At 43.5% G+C, this 26,987-nt stretch overlaps 1 protein-coding gene across 10 annotated transcripts in view; it reads left to right on the top strand.

The window, feature by feature from the left end:
* LOC130680783 (zinc finger protein 337-like) overlaps positions 1-26,779 on the top strand; it is a 34,135-nt gene extending 7,356 nt beyond the window's left edge. For 2 of the 10 annotated variants that reach the window (XM_057492151.1, XM_057492153.1), the window contains exons 2-5: positions 13,814-13,889; positions 14,404-14,530; positions 14,809-14,907; positions 17,137-26,779. In XM_057492151.1, the coding sequence (XP_057348134.1) occupies positions 13,842-13,889; positions 14,404-14,530; positions 14,809-14,907; positions 17,137-19,358 (2,496 nt within the window). In that variant the 5' untranslated portion in view covers positions 13,814-13,841 and the 3' untranslated portion in view covers positions 19,359-26,779. Of the gene's footprint in view, positions 1-13,612; positions 13,890-14,403; positions 14,531-14,808; positions 14,908-15,601; positions 17,103-17,136 lie in introns of those variants that run through there. The other 8 variants (XM_057492152.1, XM_057492157.1, XM_057492159.1 and 5 more) reach the window with 8 other exon arrangements.
* Positions 26,780-26,987: the final 208 nt, after the last annotated feature.

Raw genomic sequence — 26,987 nt, 5'->3', positions numbered from 1 at the left:
GCTCGGACTCTGTAGTCGCTTTCCTGGCGTGTCTGTGGGCGGGGGTCCTGCCATCCTGCCCCCGCACCGCCTGCCCCCTGCCCAGCCCCTCCTGCAGATGCCGCCTCCGCATTTCCCTCCCGCTGCCCTGCGCCCCCCCCCACAGCGCTGAGTCTTGATCTAGGCTTTCTGATACATGTTTCTTCAAGTGGCACAGTTTCTGCCACTTAATTTTCTTCCTTTGAAAGGAGCATGTTTTCCTGTTTCTTCATATGCCTTTGATTTTTGTTTGTGGTAGAAATTGGTCATTTGAAAAACACAGCCTCTTTGCAGACTGGCTTGTTACCAGGGAATCGATGAGCTTGGCCTTGGCCTGACCTTTGGGAATAGCCGAAGAGAGAGTTCACAGGTTTTTTTCAGGTGTTTGTTTGTTTTTGATCATACATCTTGGGTGATCTTATGTGTGGCTTTTGCCAATTTACCATTAATTCTGCTGCTTTTAAATATTTTATTTTCCCAAAGAGTCTGTCTTGGGCATTTGGCCTGTTGTGTGTCTTCACTCATAGTCTCTTACCTCAAGGCATTTGCTCTTCAGCCTCTGTGTTTACTAAACAAGATTCACCACTCTTTCCTGCCCAAGATTTTAAGTAGTCGAAACAGACCAGTCGTTCAGGCTTTACCTCCAACAGGTAAGAATGTTGCAAGGAAGGTCTGTACTGCTCCATCCTGTTCAAAGGAAGAGACTGAGAACTGGGTTGCTGCCTTAGATGGGCTGTTGTATTTTTCACCCATAATCTTTTCTTCTGGTGACTGCTAGCAAGTCTCCCTACAGCTTTCCAGGTCCTAAAGTCTGAATTGACTACTTTTCTCCACTGCCTGAGCTCTGAGTTACCGGAAGCAGAGGCCAGGCCACTTAGCAGCTCCTGGACAAGCAAGAACATTACACACAATGTGTGATCTGCTCTCTCTGGTTTGGTTTGAGGAAGGGAATTGGGAAGTGGCTGTGTGCTCCAGACCACAGGCAGGCCCTGCCAGGGAAGGGGTGGGCCAAGGGCAAGCAGAGCCGCCAAGGATTTCCTGCTGTTTTCAGCGTGGCTTCTGATGCACTGAGCCTCACTTCATCGCTGGAGACCGTTGGCTGTTTTCCACTGAGGTCGGCTCCTACAAGATTATTTTAGCCAGTATTTTTGATTGGTTGTTGACATGTCCATGGGGGAATGAAAGCTTGGAGCTTGCTGTTTGCTTGCCATTGTCTGCCCTTTGCTGTCATTCCTGTTCTTAACACATCTGTGGAGCAGCCAGTTCTGCCAGGCAGCTTATGTTCACGTTTGAAAGTCAAAGATCTTTAGGAATAGAATTAGCAACAGTTAATGCTTCTTCTGTTAACTTCATATTATGAAAAGTTTCAAGTATATATGCCAACAGAGAGAACAGTGTGAATCCCCAAGTACCTATCTTCCAGTTTCAACAGTTTTCAAATCATGGTCAGTGCTATTTGATTTATCTGCTCTCTTTATATGCTACAGTATATTTTTTATTAAGGTATCATCGATACACACTCTTATGAAGGTTTCACATGAGCAACATTGTGGTTACTACATTCACCCGTATTATCAAGTCCCCCCCATACCCATTACAGTCACTGTCCATCAGTGTAGTAAGATGCCACAGAGTCCCTACTTTCTTCTCTGTTCTGCACTGTCTTCCCTGTGACCCCCCCCCATGCCATGTGTGCCAATCATACTGCCCTTCAATCCCCTCCCCCTCCCTCCCTCCCCTTCCCCTTTCGTAACTGCTGATCCCTTCTTGGAGTCTGTAAATCTTATGCTACAGTATTTTAAAGCAAATCCCAGACATAAATACTTCATCTCTGAGGGGGCATTCAGTTGCTTTTATTGAAGAATAATTTGCCTACAGTAGGAAGCACAGCTTCTAAGTGTATACAGGTGCACCTCAGAGAGATTGCAGGTGTGTTTCCGGAGCACTGCAGTAAAGAGATCACACAATAAAGTGAGCTGTGACTTTTTGGCTTTCCAATGCATATAAAAGTTGCATTTACACTATGCTGTAGTCTATTAAGTGTGCAACATTACATTTAAAAACACAGTGTACTCGCCTTAATTAAGAAACCCTTTATTGCTGAAACATGCTAACCATGATTTGAGCTTACAGTGAGTTTCTGTCTTTCTACTGGTGGAGGGTCTTAGTGTTGACAGCTGCTGATGAATCAAGGTGGCAGTTTCTAAAGGGTGAGGGAGATGTGGGCCCTCCACCCTGTAAGACAACAATGCAGTTTGCTGCATCTATTTACTCTCCTTTTACAGTTTCTCTGTAGCATGTGCTACCATTTGATAGCATTTTACCCACAGTAGAACATCTTTCAAAATTGTAATCAGTTCTCTCAAACCCTGCTGCTGCTTTATCAACTAAGTTTATATAATATTCTAAATCTTTCATTGTAATTTCAACAATCCTGGCAACATCTACACCAGAGGTAGATTCAATTCCAAGAAACCACCTTTTGCTCATACATGAAAAGCAACTCCTTATCTGTTACACTTTATCCTGATATTCTAGTGATCCGGTCCCCTCTTCAGGGTGGACATGGGGTCCCAGGTCTCTTCCTGTTTGCACCACATTTACAGTTACTTCCTCCCCTGCAGTCTGGAGCCCCTCAAGGTCATTCACAAAGGTTGGGGACAGCTTCTTCCAAACTCCTGTTAATGTTGATGTTTTGACCTCTTACCAGGAATCAAGAATGCTCTTATAATAATATCTAAAAGGGTGCATCTTTCTCAAAAGGTTTACAATTTACTTTGCTCAGATCCATCAGCCCTTTCGTCTGCAGCTTCCTCACATCTCTCAGCTCCATAGGATTGAAGAGACTGAGGGTCTCGCTCTGGGTCAGGCTTTCGTCTTAGGGAATGTTGTGGCTGGTTTGGTCTCCTGTCCAGACCAGTGAAACCTTCCCCACATCGTCCATAGGCTGTTTCGTCTTATCAAATGGGGGCTCAGTGGAGGAGCACTGTTGCCCTCACGAACCTTTTCTATGTGTTCATACCCAGAGAACTGGGCTCAGTCTTCGGTGAAAAGGGCTTGTTCTCAGCCCATCTTGGCCTCTGACATACCCTCCTCCCTCAGCTGAATCTTCTCTAGCTTTTCATTTAACAGGAGAGACAGGTGACCTTTCACTGGAACACTTAGAGGCCAGTGTCGGGTAACCCGTTGGCCTTATTTGTACATTGCTGTGTGTGAGGGGACAGGGAGGCCTGAGCAGAGGGAGAGGGACGGGACCGCCAGTGAGCACAGCCCTCGGGACGCCCCCTGATGGACTCTGCCATCTCGTGGGTGCAGGGGGGGGGCACCCAAAGCACTACAGTGGCAACATCAAAGATCACTGGTCACCTAACAAATAGGAGAATGATGAAAAGTGTGAAATAACGTGAGAATTGCCAAATGTGACCCAGAGGCATGAGTGAGCTGGTGCTGTTGGGAAAGTGGTGCCGATGGACTTGCTCAGTGCAGGGTGGCCACACACCTTCAGTTTCTAAGAGACACAGAATCTGTAAAGCATCATAAAATGAATTCTTTCCCTGCATTGTTGCATTTTAAGAAATGTCTGTGCGCATGTTACTTCTCGGGATTTGGAGGACGTTTCTGTTACGTCCCTCATGCCCCTTCATGTGAGGCATCAGCCCAGAGGCTGTCAGAGAGGCTCACCAAACGTTAGCAGATGGAGTCCTGCAGCACGTGCACAGGATCGTATACTCTGGCCACTTGGAGTTCATGCCCAAGAAGGGACAGAGCCTTAATGTCCTGAAGCCAGTTCAATTTGCCAGTTTAATGAAGCAAAGGAGAAACATCCACATGGTCACCTTAATTGATGCAGAACAAATAATTGACAAATTTCCCCATCTATTGTGACACATTCTCAGCACCTGAGGAACAGAAAGAAACTTCCTCACTATAACAATGGGTATGTGTCAGTGGTAAAGTGATTTCCTCTAAGATCAGAAACAAACATTTGCGTCCAGCCTTCCCCACCCTCACTCAGCATTATACTGGAATCTCCAGCTGGTCTGGCAGGGCAAACAGGGAAAAGGAGGCATAAGCATTGAGAAACAAAAAGTTAAACTTTATTCTCAGAAGACATGGTTGTGTGCCTGTAAAATATCCTAAGGAATCTATGATAAAACTACTAGTACCAGTAAGTAAGCTTAGAACTTCACAAGATACAAAATCAGGTGTTTCAAGATCCCTTGTATTTCTGTAACCTGGCAACAAATAATGGGAAGGGGAAATAAAAAGTGACTTACCATACTACAGAAAACATAAAATATTTAAACTTCTGAAAGTAAGTATAGGAGAATAACATAGTGATTTTGGAGTAGATAAAGATGCAACAGATGGGATATAAAAGGGTGTTAATTATTGGTATAAAAAGTATATATAAAGAAATCACAAGAACAGATTTTTAAAACTGATTTCTGACTTCCTGTACAGAAGATAAGGAATTTCACTGCTTTTGGTTCCTGACCTGTTTTCCTGACCTGTTCTACCCAATAGTTTTGTTAACTTTCTCTAAGATAATACGCCTTGTATTTGAAAACTAATGGTTCGTACTGCTGGCCAGCTCACCTATTCTCTCTTCATCAACATGTGGTCACTTTGTTTATTCTTAGGCTTCACTCGTAACCCTACAGCTATATTTTTCCATATGGAAAATGGTCTAATGACATCCTTATACTTATCACTTTGTTTTCCAGTTAATCTTCTCCCATATTTTCTCCTTTAATTATTTAAGTACATATTGAGAGAGAACAGTATGATGAACCCCCATGGACACAATACTCAATTCTAAAACACTGCATATGGCCAATACTGTTTCAACAAGTTTTTAGGGTGAGAAGGGCACTTTGAAAACATAACTCAAGAGATCACTTTCACTCATAAATAGTTCAGTGGGTTTTCTATAACAGGTAAAGGCTTGTCTTTTAGAAACCCAAGATTTTTTATTTTATTTTATTTTATTTTTTTGAGAGGGCATCTCTCATATTTATTGATCAAATGGTTGTTAACAACAATAAAATTCTGTATAGGGGACTCAATGCACAATCATTAATCAACCCCAAGCCTAATTCTCAACAGTCTCCAATCTTCTGAAGCATAACGAACAAGTTCTTACATGGTGAACAAGTTCTTACGTAGTGAACAGTGCAAGGGCAGTCATATCACAGGAACTTTTGGTTTTGATAACGCATTATGGACTATAAACAATCAGGTCAAATATGAATATTCGTTTGATTTTTATACTTGATTTATATGTGAATCCCACATTTCTCCATTATTATTATTATTTTTTTAAATAAAATGCTGAAGTGGTAGGTAGATGCAAGATAAAGGTAGAAAACATAGTTTAGTGCTGTAAGAGGGGAAATGTAGATGATCAGGTGTGTGCCTGTAGACTATGTGTTAATCCAAGCTAGACAAGGGCAACAAAACATCCACGGATGCAGAAGATTTCTCTCAAAACAGGGGGGGTGAGGTTCTAAGCCTCACCTCTGTTGATCCCCAATTTCTCACCTGATGCCCCCCCTGCGACTGTGCCTGTCTTAGGTTGTTCCTCCCTTGAGGAATCTTACCCGTCTCTGGCTAACCAGTCATCTTCCGGGGCCATACAGGGAAATGTGAAGTTGGTAAGTGAGAGAGAAACCTTATTGTTTGAAAAGGTTAGCTTTTTACTTCTTTGCATATTCATGCCCTGTGGCTTCTATGCCCAGCATTTGTCTTGAGGTATCTTTACCGCTTGGAAGAATTATGATACTCGGTAATTTCGATATGAGGCATGAATTCTACTTAAGGGTTATAATTAGGAAGGAAGAAGAAAAGCTATAGAAGTAGCAGACGGAAGAAAACATGAGAAGATTGATTATTTATTTGAGATATCTTCTTGTAGTGTAACATAAGCATATATAGGTTTTAAACTACTAATTAAATTGTGTACACACATTAACATAATAGGAATACAGCTACATAACCAAAGCAGACCTACAATTACCAGCCATCTCCAGTGAAACCAAAAAAACCAGTTAGGCACCCTAAGGCATTTGTGAAAACTTATCAGTGATATGATGGATATTGTCTAACTGAATTTGAATAGTCTGAGAAAAATCAGACAAATTAAAACAACACGTTCCTGGGAACTGTTCACATCCCATATGTTCTTTTAACAGTAGATAGTCTATAGTTGCAAGATTTTGGAGCACTGCAACTTGCACTTCTTCTAATTCTTGGTTGAGTTCCCACAGTATAGATCCAGTCAAATTTGTTGTTTTACTGTATGCACAGGCCAGCTTAGATATCTCCTTCTTCATTCCAATGGCAAGTCCAGGAACTGGTGGGATGAATGCAGCTACAACTGCAACAGCGCCAGGATCTTTGTTGAAGTTTTTTGATGATCATCTTCTGGAATGACTGTTCCAGAGAATGTTGATGTTGGAAGTTCTTCATATCGTATCTTAATTCTTTTTCTGGGTAGCCAAATGAGGCTTTAATCCTCTGTATAAACACAAACAAACCCTTTGCCCACACTTTGATATGCCCTTTATACCATTGTGAACTACTTATTGGAGATCACCACACAGGAACTTTTTTTTTTTTTAAGAAAAAGGAATATTATCAGAAAAATGTATTTCTATAGCTGATCATCTGACACCCTTTAAATGATCAAAATTAAGGATATTTAAAGCGTGCATTAATTGTTGATTTACAGTTAGTTTTATCCTATCAGGGAGTAATCCCCCTTTTCTTTCTTTTTTTTTTTGGTTTATCATTAATCTACAATTACATGAAGAATATTATGTTTACTAGGCTCTCCCCTATACGAGGTCCCCCCCACAAACCCCTTTATAGTCACTGTCCATCAGCATAGCAAAATGTTGTAGAATCACTACTTGTCTTCTCTGTGTTGTACAGCCCTCCCCTTTCTCCCACCCCCCCATTATGCATGCTAATCATAATACCCCCTTTCTTCTTCCCCCCCTTATCCCTCCCTACCCACCCATCCTCCCCAGTCCCTTTCCCTTTGGTACCTGTTAGTCCATTCTTGGGTTCTGTGATTCTGCTGCTGTTTTGTTCCCTCAGTTTTTCCTTTGTTCTTATACTCCACAGAAGAGTGAAATAATTTGGTATTTCTCTTTCTCTGCTTGGCTTATTTCACTGAGCATAATACCCTCTAGCTCCATCCATGTTGTTGCAAATGGTAGGATTTGTTTTCTTCTTATGGCTGAATAATATTCCATTGTGTATATGTACCACATCTTCTTTATCCATTCATCTACTGATGGGCACTTAGATTGCTTCCAATTCTTGGCTATTGTAAATAGTGCTGCGATAAACATAGGAGTGCATCTGTCTTTTTCAAACTTGAGTGCTGCGTTCCTAGGGTAAATTCCTAGGAGTGGAATTCCTGGGTCAAGTGGTAAGTCTATTTTGAGCATTTTGAGGAACCTCCATACTGCTTTCCACAATGGTTGAACTAATTTACATTCCCACCAGCAGTGTAGGAGGGTTCCCCTTTCTCCACAACCTCGCCAACATTTGTTGTTCTTTGTCTTTTGGATGGTAGCCATCCTTACTGGTGTGAGGTGATACCTCATTGTGGTTTTAATTTGCATTTCTCTGATAATTAGCGATGTGGAGCACCATTTCATGTGTCTGTTGCCATCTGTTTTTCTTTTTTGGAGAACTGTTCAGTTCCTCTGCCCATTTTCTAATTGGATTATTTGATTTTTGTTTGTTGAGGCATATGAGCTCTTTATATATTTTGGACGTCAAGCCTTTATCGGATCTGTCATTGACAAATATATTCTCCCATACTGGAGGGTACCTTCTTGTTCTATTGATGGTGCCTTCTGCTGTACAGAAGCTTTTCAGCTTAATATAGTCCCACTTGTTCATTTTTGCTGTTGTTTTCCTTGCCTGGTGACATATGTTCAAGAAGAGGTCACTCATGTTTATGTCTAAGAGGTTTTTGCCTATGTTTTTTTCTAAGAGTTTTATGGTTTCATGACTTACTTTCAGATCTTTGATCCATTTTGAATTTACTTTTGTGTATGGGGTTAGACAGTGGTCCAGTTTCATTCTCCTACATGTAGCTGTCCAGTTTTGCCAGCACCATCTGTTGAACAGACTGTCATTTTGCCATTGTATGTCCGTGGCTCCTTTATCAAATATTAATTGACCATATATGTTTGGGTTAATGTCTGGAGTCTCTAATCTGTTCCCCTGGTCTTTGGCTCTGTTCTTGTGCCAGTACCAAATTGTCTTGATTACTATGGCATTGTAGTAGAGCTTGAAATTGGGGAGTGAGATCCCCCTACTTATACTTCTTTCTCAGGATTGCTTTGGCTTTTCGGGGTCTTTGGTGTTTCCATATGAATTTTTGAACTATTTGTTCCAGTTCGTTGAAGAATGTTGCTGGTAATTTGATAGAGATTGCATCAAATCTGTATATTGCTTTGGGAAGGATGGCCATTTTGACGATATTAATTCTTCCTAGCCATGAGCATGGGTGAGTTTCCATTTGTTGGTGTCCCCTTTAATTTCTCTTAAGAGTGACTTGTAGTTTTCAGGGTATAGGTCTTTCACTTCTTTGGTTAGGTTTATTCCTAGTTATTTTATTCTTTTTGATGCAATTGTGAATGGAATTGTTTTCCTGGTTTCTCTTTCTATTGGTTCATTGTAAGTATATAGGAAAGCCACAGATTTCTGTGTGTTAATTTTGTATCCTGCAACTTTGCTGTATTCCGATATCAGTTCTGGTAGTTTCAGAGTGGAGTTTTTAGGGTTTTTTATGTACAATATCATATCATCTGCAAATAGTGACAGTTTGACTTCTTCTTTACCAATCCGGATGCCTTGTATTTCTTTGTTTTGTCTGATTGCCTTGGCTAGGACCTCCAGTACTATGTTAAATAACAGTGGGGAGAGTGGACATCCCTGGCTTGTTCCTGATCTCAGTGGAAAAGCTTTCAGGTTCTTGCTGTTCAGTATAATGTTGGCTGTGGCTTTATCATTTATGGCCTTTTTTATGTTGAGGTACTTGCCCTCTGTACCCATTTGCTGAGAGTTTTTATCATGAATGGATGTTGAATTTTGTCAAATGCTTTTTCAGCATCTATGGAGATGATCATGTGGTTTTTGTCTTTCTTTTTGTTGATGTGGTGGATGATGTTGATGGATTTTCGAATGTTGTACCATCCCTGCATCCCTGGGATGAATCCCACTTGGTCATGGTGTATGATCATTTTGATATATTCTTGAATTCGGTTTGCTAATATTTTATAGAGTATTTTTGCATCTACGTTCATCAGGGATATTGGTCTGTAATTTTCTTTTTTGGTGGGGTCTTTGCCTGGTTTTGGTATTAGGGTGATGTTGGCTTCATAGAATGAGTTTGGGAATATTCCCTCCTCTTCTATTTTTTGGAAAACTTTAAGGAGAATGGGTATTATGTCTTCTCTGTGTGTCTGATAAAATTCCGAGGTAAGTCCGTCCGGCCCAGGGGTTTTGTTCTTGGGTAGTTTTTTGATTACCACTTCAATTTCTTTGCTCGTAATTGGTTTGTTTAACTTTTGTGTTTCTTCCTTGGTCAGTCTTGGAAGGTTGTATTTTTCTAGGAAGTTGTCCATTTCTTCTAGGTTTTCCAGCTTGTTGTCATATAGGTTTTCATAGTAGTCTTTAATAATTCTTTGTATTTCTGTGGAGTCTGTCATGATTTTTCCATTCTCATTTCTGATTCTGTTGATTTGTGTTGATTCTCTTTTTCTCTTAATAAGTTTGGCTTGAGGCTTATCTATTTTGTTTATTTTCTCAAAGAACCAGCTCTTGGTTTCATTGATTTTTTCTATTCTTTTATTCTTCTCAATTTTGTTTATTTCTTCTCTGATCTTTATTATGTCCCTCCTTCTGCTGACTTTAGGCCTCATTTGTTCTTCTTTTTCCAGTTTTGACAATTGTGATGTTAGAGTATTCATTTGGGATTGTTCTTGCTTCTTCAAGTGTGCATGGATCGCTATATACTTTCCTCTTAAGACTGCTTTCGCTGCGTCCCACAGAAGTTGGGGCTTTGTGTTATTGTTGTCATTTGTTTCTATATATTCCTTGATGTCTATTTTAATTTGTTCGTTGATCCATTGATTATTTAGGAGCATGTTGTTAAGCCTCCATGTGTTTGTGAGCCTTTTTGTTTTCTTTGTAGAATTTACTTCTAGTTTTATACTTTTGTGGTCTGAAAAGTTGGTTGGTAGAATTTCAATATTTTGGAATTTACTGAGGCTCTTTTTGTGGGCTAGTATGTGGTCTATTATGGAGAATGTTCCATGTGCACTTTAGAAGAATTTATATCCTGTTGCTTTTGGATGTAGAGTTCTATAGATGTCTATTAGGTCCATCTGTTCTATTGTGTTGTTCAGTGCCTCCGTGTCCTCACTTATTTTCTGCCCGGTGGATCTATCCTTTGGGGTGAGTGGCGTGTTGAAGTCTCCTAAAATGAATGCATTGCAGTCTATTTCCCCCTTTAGTTCTGTTAGTATTTGTTTCACATATGCTGGTGCTCCTGTGTTGGGTGCATATATATTTAGAATGGTTATATCCTCTTGTTGGACTGAGCCCTTTATCATTATGTAGTGTCCTTCTTTATCTCTTGTTACTTTCTTTGTTTGGAAGTCTATTTTGTCTGATATTAGTACTGCAACCCCTGCTTTCTTCTCTCTGTTGTTTGCCTGAAATATGTTTTTCCATCCCTTGACTTTTAGTCTGTGCATGTCTTTGGGTTTGAGGTGAGTTTCTTGTAAGCAGCATATAGGTGGGTCTTGCTTTTTTATCCATTCTATTACTCTGTGTCTTTTGATTGGTGCATTCAGTCCATTTACATTTAGGGTGACTATTGAAAGATATGTACTTATTGCCATTGCAGGCTTTAAATTCGTGGTTACCAAAGGTTCAAGGTTAGCCTCCTTAGTATCTTACTGCCTAACTTAGCTCGCTTATTGAGCTATTATATACACTGTCTGGAGATTCTTTTCTTCTCTCCCTTCTTATTCCTCTTCCTCCATTCTTCATATGTTGGGTGTTTTGTTCTGTGCTCTTTTTAGGAGTGCCCCCATCTAGAGCAGTCCCTGTAAGATGCCCTGTAGAGGTGGTTTGTGGGAGGCAAATTCCCTCAACTTTTGCTTGTCTGGGAATTGTTTAATCCCTCCATCGTATTTGAATGATAGTCGTGCTGGATACAGTATCCTTGGTTCAAGGCCCTTCTGTTTCATTGCATTAAATATATCATGCCATTCTCTTCTGGCCTGTAAGGTTTCTGTTGAGAAGTCTGATGATAGCCTGATGGGTTTTCCTTTATAGGTGACCTTTTTCTCTCTAGCTGCCTTTAACACTCTTTCCTTGTCCTTGATCTTTGCCATTTTAATTATTATGTGTCTTGGTGTTGCCCTTCTTGGATCCTTTCTGTTGGGGGTTCTGTGTATTTCCGTGGTCTGTTTGATTACTTCCTCCCCCAGTGTGGGGAAGTTTTCAGCAATTATTTCTTCCAAGATACTTTCCATCCCTTTTCCTCTCTCTTCTTCTTCTGGTACCCCTATAATACGGATATTGTTCCTTTTGGATTGGTCACACAGTTCTCTTAACATTGTTTCATTCCTGGAGATCCTTTTATCTCTCTCTCTGTCAGCTTCTATGCGTTCCTGTTCTCTGATTTCAATTCCATCAATGGCCTCTTGCATTCTATCCATTCTGCTTATAAACCCTTCCAGAGTTTGTTTCATTTCTGCAATCTCCTTTCTGGCATCTGTGATCTCTTTCCGGACTTCATCCCATTTCTCTTGCGTATTTCTCTGCATCTCTGTCAGCATGTTTATGATTCTTATTTTGAATTCTTTGTCAGGAAGACTGGTTAGGTCTGTGTCCTTCTCTGGTGTTGTCTCTGTGATCTTTGTCTGCCTGTAGCTTTGCCTTTTCATGGTGATAGGAATAGTCTGCAGAACTGGGACGAGTGACGGCTGGAAGGACTTCCCTTCTTGTTGGTTTGTGGCCCTCCTCTCCTGGGAGAACAGCGGCCTCTACTGGCTTGTGCTGCGCAGCTGCGCGCAGACAGGGCTTCTGCTTCCTGCCCGGCTGCTATGGAGTTAATCTCCGCTGTTGCTGTGGGCGTGGCCTGGCTCGGGCAGCTACTCCAAAATGGTGGAGTCGCGTTGGAGCAGGAGCTGCTGGGAGACTATTTATCTCCGTAAGGGGCCTCCCTGCTCCCTGCAGCCCAGGGGTTAGGGTGCCCAGAGATCCCTAGATTCCCTGCCTCTGGACTCAGTGTCCCGGGACGCTTCCGTCTGGTTTTGGCATCCCTGTCCCTTTAAGACTTCCAAAAATCACTCGCCAGAAAACAATAATAATAATAACATAAAAAGCCACTCACTTTTCTTTGTCCCCAGGCGCCGGCCTCCGGTACCCGCTCACCGGTCTTGCTGCCCTGTTTCCCTAGTATTCAGCACCCCACGCACGCACTGTGTCTGCGCTCTGGCCCGGATGGCTGGGGCCGGGTGTTCGGCAGCCCTGGGCTCCCTCCCCCTCCCGCTCTGACTCCTCTCCTCCTGCCGGGAGTTGAGGGGAGGGGCGCTCGGCTCCCGCGGGGCCGGGGCTTGTATCTTACCCCCTTCGCGAGGCGTTGGGTTCTCACAGGTGTGAATATGGTCTGGATGTTGTCCTGTGTCCTCTGGTCTCCATTCTAGGAAGAGTTGTCTTTGTTATATTTTCATAAATGTATGTGGTTTTGGGAGGAGATTTCCGCTGCTCTACTCACGCCGCCATCTTGGCTCCCTGATCCCAAGATTTTTTAAATAAAAAAATTCATGACTCTTCAGTGTCACCTTCCATCTGGCTTGTGTTTCGATCACACCGACTCCCGGTAAAGTGCCCCACAGGTACTTTACTCCACCAGGACCCAGATGGCAGTGGCTCCCGCACGTGAGGCAGACTCTTGTGTCTTAGGGCTTCTTGTCCACCACAGCTTACCTGCCTCCCGTGCTGATGGTGCGTTGAGATACTGGGAACTGTTCCAATCCTAATTTCTCAGCTGGGCCCCAGCCTTGGGCCCCAGCCTTGGCTCCCGACCTTGGGTATAAGAGGGGTGGAGGTAGGGCAAGTGCTGTGAGAAGCAGTCCTGAGGGGAAGCCTCTGCCCGTTCACCTCTGATCAGAAACCCCCGAGGCCTCCACTGTATGACCTGCCATCAGATCTGCAGACACAGGCTGCCACACACCCCAAATGGGGGAGGGTTCCTGTTGGTGAGCTGGCTGGCTGCGGTTGCCCTGGGGTGCGATATTGCTTCTATACCAGGGCCCCCCCATGTTACCTGCCCACGTCTCCCCTGGGCTTCAGCATGAGGTTAGCAGCATGCTGTGCATCCTGCCAACGCCATGTACCGGTGGCCTCCGGTCTGCGCCCTGTGGTTACTTAAACACACGGAGCCTGAGGCTGAGAGAGGCGCTAGAGCTGTCATGAGGTCCCCTGGAGCTCTGGTCCCTGACCTGAGAGGCAGGAGTTCCCCTGGGGGGTCCCAAGGCCGTCTCTCACTCAGCTCCTGTGGCACTGAAGCCTCACGCCCAGGCCCCAGTGTGGAGCTGCGCCAGCAGGTACCCTGGCTCCCTCTGCCCTTCTCAGGACCCTGGAGGTGGCTGTGCTGGTGCCCGTGACTGCCCCCCACTGTGAGGGTCAGCCCTGCCTCACATGGGGCAGGTGCACCCAGGCTCCCTCTTACTCTCTTCCCTCCCCACAGAGCAGCCCTCCGAGGGGTTCCCTTCTCCATGGAGAGCAGGAAGGCGGCTCTGGGACCCTGGAAGGCTGACAGAGAGGTGAGACGTACCAGATGTCCCATCTTTGCCATCACAGGACGGACCCATCCCTTCACTTGCCTGGTGGCTGCCTCGTTAGTACAAGGCCAAGGCAGCAGCCGTCCTGGGGCGGTGACCTGCCTGGCCTGGCCATGTCCCTGTGGGGTACTGGGCGGGATGGCACCAAGGTTTGAAGTGTGAGAAGCACACACAGGATGGCTGCCCTTGCCCCAGTGCCCAGTGAAGATCGGTTGGTTGGTGTGTGAGGGGAGGGGCTGTAGGCAGCGGTGGCAGAGGCTTCCAGCAGGACTGGCTGCCTGATCAGCTTTGGGATGAGGCAGGTCCTCGGGCTGGGGAGGAGGGCAGGCGTACTGTGCGTCTCAGGCTGCCTCTGGGAACCACCGCCTGCAGTGTGGAAGGTCTGGCACCCAGTGGTCGCCTGCAAAGCTCGGGGATGGATGCAGCCCCCATGCCCGCACATGGCCAGGCTGTGGCTCGCATCCTCCCGGTGAGCAGGCCTGGGTTTGTATTTCAGGCTTTTGTGACATTTGAGGATGTGGCTGTGGATTTCACGCAGAAGGAATGGAAGCTGCTGAGCCCTGCGCAGAGGACCCTGTACAGACACGTGATGCTGGAGAACTTCAGCCACCTGGTGTCGCTGGGTGAGTGGGGGCTCCCCTCAGGTTCACCTCCCGTGCACCTTACTATGCCTGAGGTCAGGCTGAGAACGAGACGCTCAGCTTCCTGTTCCCCTGGGGGTGGGTGGGGGCTCTGTACCTCTGGGAGTGCTGGGATCCCAGGCCTGCCAGCGCCCACACAGCCTGGAATGCATGGGGCCCAGCTCCATCCCACCACCCCGGTCTTCCACCCCCAGTCTGGGTCCTGCAGATAGCCCTCCCAGCCTACAACCAAGAGTGACCTGCTCCTTTTTCCCGCTAAGCAGGAAGTCCCTGTTCTAAACCGGACCTCATCACGTGGCTAGAGCGAGGGGAAGAGCCATGGAGGGAAGAGAGGAGACACCGGCCAGGCCCCCGTCCAGGTGAGGGGAGCCTCCGGGTGGACACTGGCCTTCGGCCTTGCCGGGTGGGGGCAGCTGCTCAGAGGCCCTGGCAGGAAGCTGTCCTCCCGCACCATGGCTGCTGAGGCTGCCTGGCCCTGCCTCCCTCCCACACCATCATCTTGGATGAGTGAGGGGGTGTCCTGGGTACCCTGACACCTTCCGACTGCAGGAAGCCCACCTTCTCCCCAGTAGGCTTTCCCTCTGTGGCCTTGCTGACCCGCCTCTGTGAGGCAGCAGTGGGGTATCTTCTCTGTGTTAGTGTCCTGCAGGGCCCCGAGCGTCCCATCTTCCACCTCTTCTTCTCACCACCATTGTCTCTGGGGCCACCTCTCCTTCCTGTTCCCTCTTGTGCCCCAGAGGCACTGCCTTCCGGTGACTGCTGTCTGGAGTGGGCGCCACGGGGACTTCTTGTCACAGTTCTTTCTTTCACCTGTCGCCTGGACTTGCTGTCTTGCAGCAATGGGGGTTCCCCTTTGGGCCCCCTGTTCCCGTCTCCTATGTGCCCAGTACTTTCTGGGCCTCCCTCCCCAGGCCCTTGTGGTGGGATCACAGGAGATTCTACTGAGAGCTGATGCCCCTTACTTGGCTGTGGACAAGTGTAAATTTGTGGGGTGTCTTCTGGTCATGCTGAAGGTGTTGGTTTTAGGCTTCATCTGTCCTTACTGGTCCCTAGGCCCTTCTTGGGGAGCGTGGTAGCCGACTCACGTTGAGGTGGCTGCCGTTACCATGTGCTTGGAAGTCTCCTTGTGTCCTGCTGTAGGAATCCTCGCTGTGCCTCGGCCATGAACACATCCTGCAGATTGTTGTCGTTTCTCAGCTCATATGTCTTTGCCGATTTAGTTGACATGTGTGGGTCGGTCTGAACTATCCGTCCAGTATTTGTGAGATGAATTTTAAATCTTCTATTGCACAACAGCTGTTCCATTACTCCGAGATGAATTGAAGTGTTATTGTGTCGTTATGGTAAGACTTTGTCCCACTCTTAGTGTACAGATGTAAGACTGTGATGAGCTCTGTGGGCCCATCTTCAGGCTACACTCTTTGGGGCAGTCCTGCCTCCTCCCACTCTCACCCTCTTCTCCCACTGCTGGATTATTGTGAAGCAAATCTTGGTCTTCCTATCATTTCATTTGCAAAATCTAGTACACCCTATTCTGATCCTAAGAGTGTGGTTCATTAGATTTGTTTTGATAGCATTAAACATTTAACGTGTTTTTGTACTGTGTCTCTCTTAAATTTACATCCCACAATACCACAATACTTTTTGCCAGAATCTGAAATTTTGTAACTTCCTGGACTCAACACTTAGCATGTTGCTCTGTATTCTTGGTGACATGTTTCCCCATCTGTGCCTTCCTCTAGTTGTCCAAGAGCCCGTTTTATGTCTGGTGCTGTCAAAGGAAGTTGCAGACATCATTTCCTCTAACCCATGAGCCCTTCTGCATGGGAGTCCACCTAACCAGTATTCAGATGTTTCCGTGCAGGTCTTTGTAGGTAGAGTCCAAATACCATGACGTGTGCAGATCTGCAGTGACAGGCAGTGCGTTCTCACGTGTGTGCAGCTGTGTGAGCTGAGCCCTGCGGTTCCCCAGTACATCCCCTCAGGCCCCTTTCCAGTGGTTTCCTGCCTCCCATCCCCCAAGGCCACCGCTGCTGTGGTTCTGCCCAGTGGGCAGCACTTGGCCGGTTCTGGCCCTTGATGTGAGTGGAATCCTACCTGTCCTTCTCTGCCAGCACCAGCACATTGTTGACGTGCCCCTGCCTTGTGGTCTGCATGGAGGCGAGCTCATCATCCCACAAAGTTATCACAGTATTGACTGTACTCCCTGAGCTCTTCAGTCCCTCCATGACTTACTTATATTGTAGCTGTAAGTTTGTACGTCTTCATCGCCTCACCTCGTTTTGCCTGCCTCCCCAGCACCCCACAGCCCAGCTTTGTTGTCCGTCATTTGGTTACCTGTCAGTCTGTTTCTGTTTTGTTTTTCAGATCCCACAGACAGGTATTGCAACACAGTATTTGTCTTTGTCTTATTTGACTTTATGCGTCAGGGTCCATTATTGTTGTCACAAACAGCAAGATTTCATTCCTTTTTAAGCTGAGGAGGATTTATAATGTATATGATGCTCTTGCTGAAGTTTTGAATGCAAACTATAGAGAAATCCTTTTGTAGTGTGTACTGTTCCTGAGTGGGCACTTTTTCTCTCCAGCAGAAACAAAGCCAGAAATCCATCTCTGTCCCTGCTGCCCACTGGCCTGCACTCAGCACATCCTTTTGAGGCACACGATTTACGAAAATTCTGCTCAGATGTCTGCAGGTGCACGTGCAACAAATTACCTACAGCCAAGGAGTCCTGGCCTGGAGCACCAGGAACAAGAGCAGGAAGAACTCTCTCATCAGAGTGACCAGAGTGATAGGGCAGCAGGTCAAGAGAGAGAAGAAAACTCCCAGACCTTGTTGAGGAGGGGGAGTCAGATGTCTGGGATAACTTCCAGCACATACCCCACCCAGGCAGTAAGTCTGGGGCAAAGGAACTCAGTGGTGGAAATAGAGGGCTGCCAAGCCCAGAGGGGAAATCCTAAAGAAACAGGCAAAGCATTAAGAGGAAGAGAAAATTCAGGATGGGAAGCGTTCAAATGTGCAGAGTGTGGGCAACGCTTTAATCAGAAGACAAAGCTGCTTGAACACAGAAAAGCACATTATGGACAGAATCTTTTAACATGCAGGGAGTATGGACAGGACTTTACTGATAAGTCAGCACTATTCTTGCACCAGAAGACGCACCGAGGAGAGAGTCCATATATGTGCAGGGAGGGTGGGCCAGACTTCAGCAGTAAGTCAAACCTCGTAACATACCAGAGGACACACTCTGGGGAGAAGCCTTTTGTGTGCAAGGAGTGTGGGAAAGGCTTTATCCAAAAATCATCCCTGATCTCCCACCAGTGGAAACACTCCAGTGAGAAGCCTTTTGTGTGCAGGTATTGTGGACGAAGTTTTAGCTGGAAGTCAAATCTCCTGAGACACCAGAAGACACACTCAGGGAAGAAGACTTTCGTTTGTAAAGAGTGTGGGCAAGGCTTTATCCAAAAATCATCCTTGATCTCCCACCAGTGGAAACACTCAGGGGAGAAGCCTTTTATGTGCAGGCATTGCGGGCAAACTTTTAGCTTTAAGTCAAATCTCCTGAGACATCAGAAAACAAACTCAGGGGAGAAGCCTTTTGTGTGCAGGTATTGTGGGCGAAGTTTTAGCTGGAGGTCAGATCTGTTGAGACATCAGAAGACACACTCAGGTGAGAAGCCTTTTCTTTGCAGTTACTGTGGGCGATGTTTTAGCTTGAAGTCAAATCTCCTGAGACATCAGAAGACACACTCAGGTGAGAAGCCTTTTGTGTGCAAAGAGTGTGGGCAACGCTTTATCCAAAAATCATGCCTGATCTCCCATGTGAGGACACACTCACAGGAGAAGCCTTTTGTGTGCAAGGAATGTGGGCTAGGCTTTATCCGAAAATCATCCCTGATCTCCCACCTGCGGACACACTCAGGAGAGAAGCCTTTTGTGTGCAGGTACTGTGGGGTAAGTTTTAGCCTGAAGTCAAATCTCCTGATACATCAGAAGACACACTCAGGGGAGAAGCCTTTTGTGTGCAAGCAGTGTGGGCAAGGCTTTACCCAGAAATCATCCCTCATCTCCCACAAGTGGAAACACTCAGAGAAGAAGCCATTTGTGTGCAAGGAGTGTGGGCAAGGCTTTATCCGAAAATCATCCCTGACCTCCCACCAGTGGAAACACTCAGGGGAGAAGCTTTTTTTGTGCAGATATTGTGGACATAGTTATAGCTCGAAGTCAAATCTCCTCAGACATCAGAAGGTACATTCAGGGGAGAAGCCTTTTGTGTGCAAGGAGTGTGGCCAAGGCTTTACCCGAAAATCATCTCTGGTCTCCCACCAGAGGACACACTCAGGGGAGAAGCCTTTTGTGTGCAGGTATTGTGGATGTAGTTTTAGCTCAAAGTCAAGTCTCCTGAGACATCAGAAGACTCACTCAGGGGAGAAGCCTTTTGTGTGCAAGGAGTGTGGCCAAGGCTTTATCCGAAAATCATACCTGATCTCCCATCAGAGGACACACTCAGGGGAGAAGCCGTTTCTTTGCAGTTATTGTGGACGAAGTTTTAGCTTGAAGTCAAATCTCCTGAGACATCTGAAGACACACTCAGGTGAGAAGCCTTTTGTGTGCAAGGAGTGTGGACAAGGCTTTATCCAAAAATCATCCCTGATCTCCCACCAGTGGAAACACTCAGGGGAGAAGCCTTTTGTGTGCCAGGAGTGTGGGCAAGGCTTTATCCGAAAATCATCCCTGATAGCCCATCTGTGCAAACACTCAGAGAGAAGCCTTTTGTGTGCAGGTATTGTTGGCAAAGTTTTATCTTGAGTTAAATCTCCTGAGACGTGAGGAGACAAAGTTGGTAGTGAGAAATGTCTTTTGTGTGCAAGGAGTATGGGCAATGCTGTACCCAAAAATCACCTCTGATCTCCCACCAGTGGAAACAGGTGAGAAGCTGCAATTCCTGTAGTGAGTGTGGGGAACAGTTTGTCCAGAAGTCAGTCCTTGTGAAACAACGGAACACACTCTCAGGGAAGAAGTCTGTGTGCAGAGTATGGGCAAGTGTGGAAGTGGGAAATGATAAGAAAGGTGCATGACAGAACGTGCCAGGTAACGGTAAGGGGTCAGATCCCAGAGGTGTATGCACATGTGAAACTCCATGAATTTGGGATTTGGATTAAAATGGCAGAATAGTATGGCAAGGTGGAAACGTCCTCCCCCAAACACATAAGAGCAGAAAATACAGCAAATACGACTAAGCCTGAAAATGACCTGAAGAAACCTCACAGAAAAGGGCAAAGTGACAGAGTCGGGACTGAGCAGGACCCAAGCCCTTCCCCCAACGCAGTCCCGCTGGCTGGAGAAAGAGGCCTGGAGTGGGAAGGCAGAAAGAGCCCAGGAGTGCTGCACAGCTGGCCATGGAGATCTCCGGCAGCACGAGCCCACGTTACATTGGGTTCTGGTGTTCGGTGGAGCTGCACACCAGGGACAGGCGGACAGCTCTGGGAGGCTGATTCCAGCTGCTTTGGGAGGACAAGCATGCTCTGCCAGGCCTGAGACCCAAAGCAGAGGTGGCAGTTTGAAAGACTTTATAGCAGTAGGAAAGGTCACTGGGGCAAGGGTTGGATGGAACTCAGAAGAAAGGTAGGTGGAAAATACCTCCCAAGCCATACCTCAGCCCACCAGATGGGGAACTCTTGGGTGTCCCAGACGCTCCATCTCCCTTGCTGGAAATGGAGCCCCAAGGCTGCTCCCTGCACACACTCTGCTGGCAGCCAACCCACTTTGCCCAGCGGCAGCATCAGCTCTTGCTGCCTGGCAGGCAGAGGGAGACGCTCCCCGCTTCCTTGGCTCCATTGCAGCCCAACCCAGTTGATGCCTGCAGGAGCCAGCCCCAAGAGCTCCTTCCTGTGGGTATCCAAGCCTGGTGCTCTGGGTCCAGGCACAGCTGCACACTGGTCCACCCATTCCATGAACCCTGCTATTACTGCAGGCAGGCAGAGGGTAGCCCTGCCCACAATGATTTTAGCAGAGATTGCAGAACTGATCGTGAAGGCAGCAGCTTAAGCAAGCCACCGCCCAGACTTAGACCACTACAGACGCCAGATAGAAAGATGCTGCTCCCATGGTACGACAAGCTGGAACCTCCACAAAGTAAAACCATGCACTAGAGTGTAAAAATCTTGAGCTTCTGGGCACTGTATGATGCCTTCATAAAGCTATTACTCTGTAGGCCAGAAAGTATAGCAGAGCCAAATACAAAGGAAAAAACACAGAAACCCTGACAAAGTGAGTACACAGAGGAATATGATTCAATCAGAAGTACATGACAGAACCCCAGAAAGAGGGCTAAATGGAACAAAACACCAATCTGAAATCTGCTTGAGCTAAGGTTGACCCAAGATCAACCAGATTTCAAAGTAAAAGTCATGAACATGCTCACAGATTTACAGAAAAGTATTCATGATCTCAGAGAGGACTTCAACAAAGAGAAAGAAAACCTGAAGAACTCAGAGCTGGAGAATACAGTATCTGAAGTGGAACATAACGGAGGAATTTAAAAGATTAGATCATGTAGAGGAGATGGTAAATGAAATGGAAATTAGCAAACAGGAAAACAAGAACCTGAGAAACAGAAAGAAGGATCTCTACAAATGAAAGAATAATGAGAGCTGTGTGACCAATCCAAATGAAACTATTTTCATAATAGAGGTATAAGAAGGAGATGAGAGAGACAAAGGGATAGAAAGTCTCTCTGAGGAAATAATTGTTGAAAATTTCCCCAATCTGGAGAAGGAAATACTCAGGTCATGGAAGAACAGAGACCCCTAACAAAAGGAACTCCAGGAAGACAACACCAAGACATATAATGATGAAAATGGCAAAGATCAAAGATAGGGAGAGAGTGTTGAAAGCATCCAGAGAGAGAAAAAGGATTACTTATAAAGGAAATCCCAACAGGCTATCCACAGACTACTCAATAGAAACTCTTCAGGCTGGGAGTGCCGAGATGTTTATTTAATACAGAAACAAGGACTTCCAGCCAAAGAATCATCTACTGAGCAAGACTCATAAAAATTTGCAGCAGGGATTAAATAATTTCCAGAAAGAAGTTGAAGGAATTTGCTACCACTAAGATAGCCTTACAGGATATGTTTAAGGGACTGTTGTAGGTGGAAATAACTTTAAGGCTAAAGAGATTTCACCAGTGAAAATAAATCCACAGTAAAGGTAGTAGACCAATTACCAAGTAAGTACAAAATGAAAACAAACGCAAAATCAACTACATAAAGTCAGTCAAGGGATAAACAAAATGCAGGTTGACATGGAAAATGTGGAGGAGGAAGAAGAAAAATATCTTTAGACTGTGTTTGAAATACAGTAATCAGTTTGAGATAGACTACTGTATAGTAAGGAAGCTATCATTGAAACTTTCACAACCACAAAACTAAAGCCTACAACAAATTACACAAGAAAGTTAAATAAAAATCCAAATACAACACTAAGGAAAACCACCAATAACAAGAGAAGAGTATAAGAGAGGAAGAAAGCAACGGGGGGTGGAGGGGGTAGTACCCAAAAAAAAAAAATGGCAATAAGTACATATCTATCAATAATCACCTTAAATGTAAATGAACTGAATGCATCAATCAAAAGACACAAAGTGGCAGACTGGATAAGGAAACAAGACCCATCAATATGTTGCCTACGAGAGATAAATTTTAGACCCAATTATATACACAGACTAAAAGTGAAGGAATGCAAAAAGATATTTCAAGCAAATAATAGGGAGAAGAAAGGATTAGCAGTTCTTATATCAGACAAAATTGATTGAAAACAAGAGACAAAGGACATGACATGATAACGGGACCAGTCCAATGAGAGGATATAACCATTATATATACACCCAACATAGGAGCACCTAAATATTTAAAATACTAATAATTAAAGGGGGAAATGATTTGCAATATAATCATTTTAGAAGACAGACACACCACTCACATCAATAGATCAACCATACAGAGTAAATAAGCAGAGGCACTGAACAACACATTAGATCAAATGGACTTAACATATCTCCACAACACTCCATAAAAAAGCAGCAAAATACACATTCTTCTCAAGTGCACATGGAATGTTCTCCAGAATAGATGACATACTAAACCACAAGAAAAGCCTCAATAAATTACAAAAGATCAAAAGTATCAAAAAGCTCAGGCCACAATGATATGAAACTAGCAATAAATTACATTTAAAAAGCCTACAAACTCATGGAGGCTTAACATGCTTCTAAATAATAAATGGATCAATGAACAAATTAAATCAATTCATGAAGACAAATGAAAACAAAAACACCATAGCCCAAAATCTGTGGGAGGTGGCAAAGGGAGTTCTAAGAGGAGAGTACATAGCAGTAGAGGATTACCTTAAGAAACAACAATCCCAAATAGTATAAAATCACAAAGAAACAAGAAAAAGAGCAAATGAAGCCCAAAGTTAGTAGAAGGAGGGATATAATAAAGATCAAAGCAGAAATAACAACAAAAAATGAAACCAGGAGCTGTTTTTTTGAGAAACCCATAGCCAGACCTACCAAATAAAAGAGTGTATGCAGAAAAACAAAATCAGCAACAAGGAAAATCACAACAGATACCACAAATACAAAGAATTAGAGAATACTATGGAAAATTATATGCCAAAAAATTGGACAACCAAGAATAGACAATTTCCTAGAAAAATACAGCTGTCCAAGGCTGACCCAGGAAGGAACAGAATCTGAACAGAACAATCACCAGCAAGGAAATCGAATTGGTAATAAAAAAGCTGAGGTACAATGGCTTCACAGCATAGTTCTACCAAACATTTAAAGAGCTAATACCCATCATTCTTAAAGTATTCCAAAAAGTAGGAGGGAATACTTACAAACTCATTCTGTGAGGCCAGCATCACTCAATACCAAAACCAGAGAAAAAGTAGACCAACATCCCTGGTAGACATAAATGCAAAAATCCTCAACAAAATATTAGCAAACCAAATCCAAAAATACATCAGAAAGGTCATCATGACCAAGTGGGATTTATTCCAGGGATGCAAGGATGGTGTACAATATTTTTAAATCAATATCGTACACATTAACAAAAATGATGAAAACCACACGATCATCTCAATAGAGGCTGAAAGCATTTGACAGAATTCAACATTCATTCATAATAAAAACAAAATGTGTATGGTACATCAACATAATAGCCATATATGACATCTGTAGTCAGCATTGTACTTAATAGCTGAAAGCTTTTCATCTAAGGTCAGGAACAAGACAAGGATGCCACTCATCACTTTCATTCAACATAGTACTGGAGGTCCTATCCATGGCAATCAGAAAACACTGAGATAAAAGGGATCAATTGGTAAGGAAGAAGTTAAACATTATTTGCAAATGACATGGTATTGTACATAGAAAACATTAAAGGATCCACCCCAAAAATACTGGAATAACTGAATTCAGCAAAGTTGCAGGATACAGAATACACAGAACTCTGTGGCATTCCTATATACTAACAACAGACTAGCAGAAATAGAAATTAGGAAAACAACTCACTTTACAATTGCAATAAAAAGAAAATACCTAGGGAGTAAACCTAACCAAGGAGATGAAAGACCTATATTCTGAAAACTACAAGACACTCATGAGAGAAACTAAAGAAGACACCAATAAATAGAAATCTATCCTGTGCTCATGGATAGGAAAAATATTGTCAAAATGGCCACCCTGCCCAGAGAACTTACAGATTCAGTGCAATCCTTATCAAAATACAGCATTCTTCAATGAACTAGAACAAATAGTTCTAAAATTCATATGGCAATAAAAAAGACCCCAAATAGCCAAAGCAGTCCTGAGAAGGAAGAACAAACATGGGGAACTTATGCCCCCTAACTTCAAGCTCTACTACAAAGCCACAGTAATCAACTTGGTACTGGCACAAGAACAGACCCATAGATCAATGGAACACTAATACAGAGTCCAGACATAAACCCGCACATACATGGTCAGTTAATATATGATAAAGGACACATGAATATACAATGTGGAAAAGACAGCCTCTTCAACAACTGGATTATTGTTTAGCTACATACACAAAAGTAAACTCAAAATGGATCAAAGACCTGAATGTAAGTCATGAAACCATAAAACAGAAGAAAACATAGGCAAAAATCTCTTGAATGTAAGCATGAGCAACTTTTTACTGTACACATCTCCTCCAGCAAGGTAAACAAAATAAAAAATGAGCAAGAGGGACTACATCAAACTAAAAAGCTTCTAAACAGCAAAGGACACTGTCAGAACAGAAAGGCATCCTGCAGTATGAGAGAATATATTCATAAAGTTTATCTGATAAGGGGTTAACATCCAAATATATAAGGGACTCTCACCTCAACACCCAAGAAAATAATCCAATAAAAAAATGGAGAACCTGAAGAAAGACACTTTTCCAAAGAAGAAATGCAAGTGGCCAACAAGCACATGAAAAGGTGCTCCACATCACTAATCATCAGGGAAGTGCAAATTAAAACCACAATGAGATAACACTTCCCATCAGGACAGCCACTATCCAAAAGACAAGAAACAACAAACACTGAGGGTGCAGAGAAATAGGAACCCTCTTGCACTGTTGCACGTGACTGCAAATTGGTACAACTGCTGTGGAAAGCAGTATGGAGGTTCCTCAAAAAACAAACAAAAATAGAAATACCATTTGACCCAGTAATTCCACTCCTAGGAATTTACTTGAAGAAAACACAACCCCTGATTCAAAAAGTCATATGCACTCCCATGTTTATTGCACTGTTTACAATAGACAAGTTGTGAAAGAAACCTTAAGTGTTCATCAATAGTTGAATGGATAAAGGATATGTACATAGACACAATTGAATATTATTCAGCCGTAAAAAGAAAAATTTGCCGTTTGCAATGACATGGATGGGTCTAGAGGGTATTATGTTCAGTGAAATAAGCCAGGTGGAGAAAGGCAAATGCCATACGATTTCACTTATTTGTGGAATATTAAAAAAAGCAAAACAGAAGACCTCTTAGACCCTGAGAAGTGACTAGTGGTTATGAAGGTGAAAGGGTTCATGCGGATGGGTGGCTGGAGGGGAATAAAAGGGCATAATAACAATATAAGCTGATCACAGGGACTGTTGAACCATTGTGGTGTGTGTTTGAAATCAACACAAGATTGTATATTAAAGATATTTTAATTTAAAAAATTGTTAATGCACATGGTAATAAGCTAATCCATAGAAAATACATCTAATCAGGCATGTAAAATCATAAGCCGGGACACAGTTCTCAATACTTGGTCCAAGCAGAAGTTCTTTTGTATCAAGAATCTATAATGCAACAAATACAATGGTAAATGAAACATGTATTATAGGAAGCACACTTACAGCAGTCTTAACAAAAGCAAGTACATCTGTGTGAAGTCATGTTTTATGCGTCTAATTATTAATATTTTAATCAACTGTATTAGAGAAAAGGCTGACTTTCTACTTGCTCTGTTTAAGAAATGAAATTGTCATAGGATATTAAAGACTATGTAGCCAAAAAAATATAGAAAACAAGAATTATATAGATAGTCAAGCAGTTCATTAACAGATACTACAATTTCTTTCAGATTTTGTAATATTTGCCATATCTTTGTAAGTTTATCATTTATTGGGATTTCTTTTCTCATTTGAAATACAATCACAGCTGAAAAGGAAAAGTTCAGCTCAGGGACATGGGTATACTTTTAAAAAAATCATAAGATTTAAAAACACCCTTCCCAAAACCTGACCAACATATCAATAGGACCCAGTATAACTGACAACCTACTTGAGTTCATAGGGAAATATAAAACGTGAGACAAAAACGGCCATGAGGATACTGAAGCCTTTGACACCCATACAACAAATAGTAACACAGCCCCACTCTGGGTCAGATAAATATAAAACTTCACACAAAAGGCCTATTTACTTACAGTTCTGTTACCTAACACATATTTAGCACCCAATGGAAAATTAAAAGGGCCTCTCAAGAAATCATACAAGGAACAAGAGGAGTGAAATATTTCATGAATTGTAAGAAAAAGTAACCTGTAATTCTGTATCCCATGACATTGTCCTTCAGAAGTGGAGAACAAGCCCTTTCTCAGACAACAAAAATGGAATTTTTTCCCAGTAGACAAGATTTGCAAAAAAAAAAGAAAAGACAAAAGAAAATGTGTGTTAGAAACTGAATTCTACATAAGGGTGTTGAGGAATAAGGTAAATAAAAATGTCTTCTTATAACCAGCATCTAGATAACTGTTCAAAATAATAATAGTAAGAATATACCCATAGCTTATGAATAAATGAGAAAAATGACAGCAATGTTATAAGGTGCAGGGGTGGGGAATTGGGAATAGACTGTTATAG

Source organism: Manis pentadactyla, chromosome 14 (genome assembly GCF_030020395.1).
Source record: "Manis pentadactyla isolate mManPen7 chromosome 14, mManPen7.hap1, whole genome shotgun sequence".
In the NCBI taxonomy this organism is placed as follows: Eukaryota; Metazoa; Chordata; class Mammalia; order Pholidota; family Manidae; genus Manis; species Manis pentadactyla.
The sequence above is the reverse complement of the archived record's forward strand: the minus strand, read 5'-3'. Positions and strand labels throughout refer to the sequence as shown.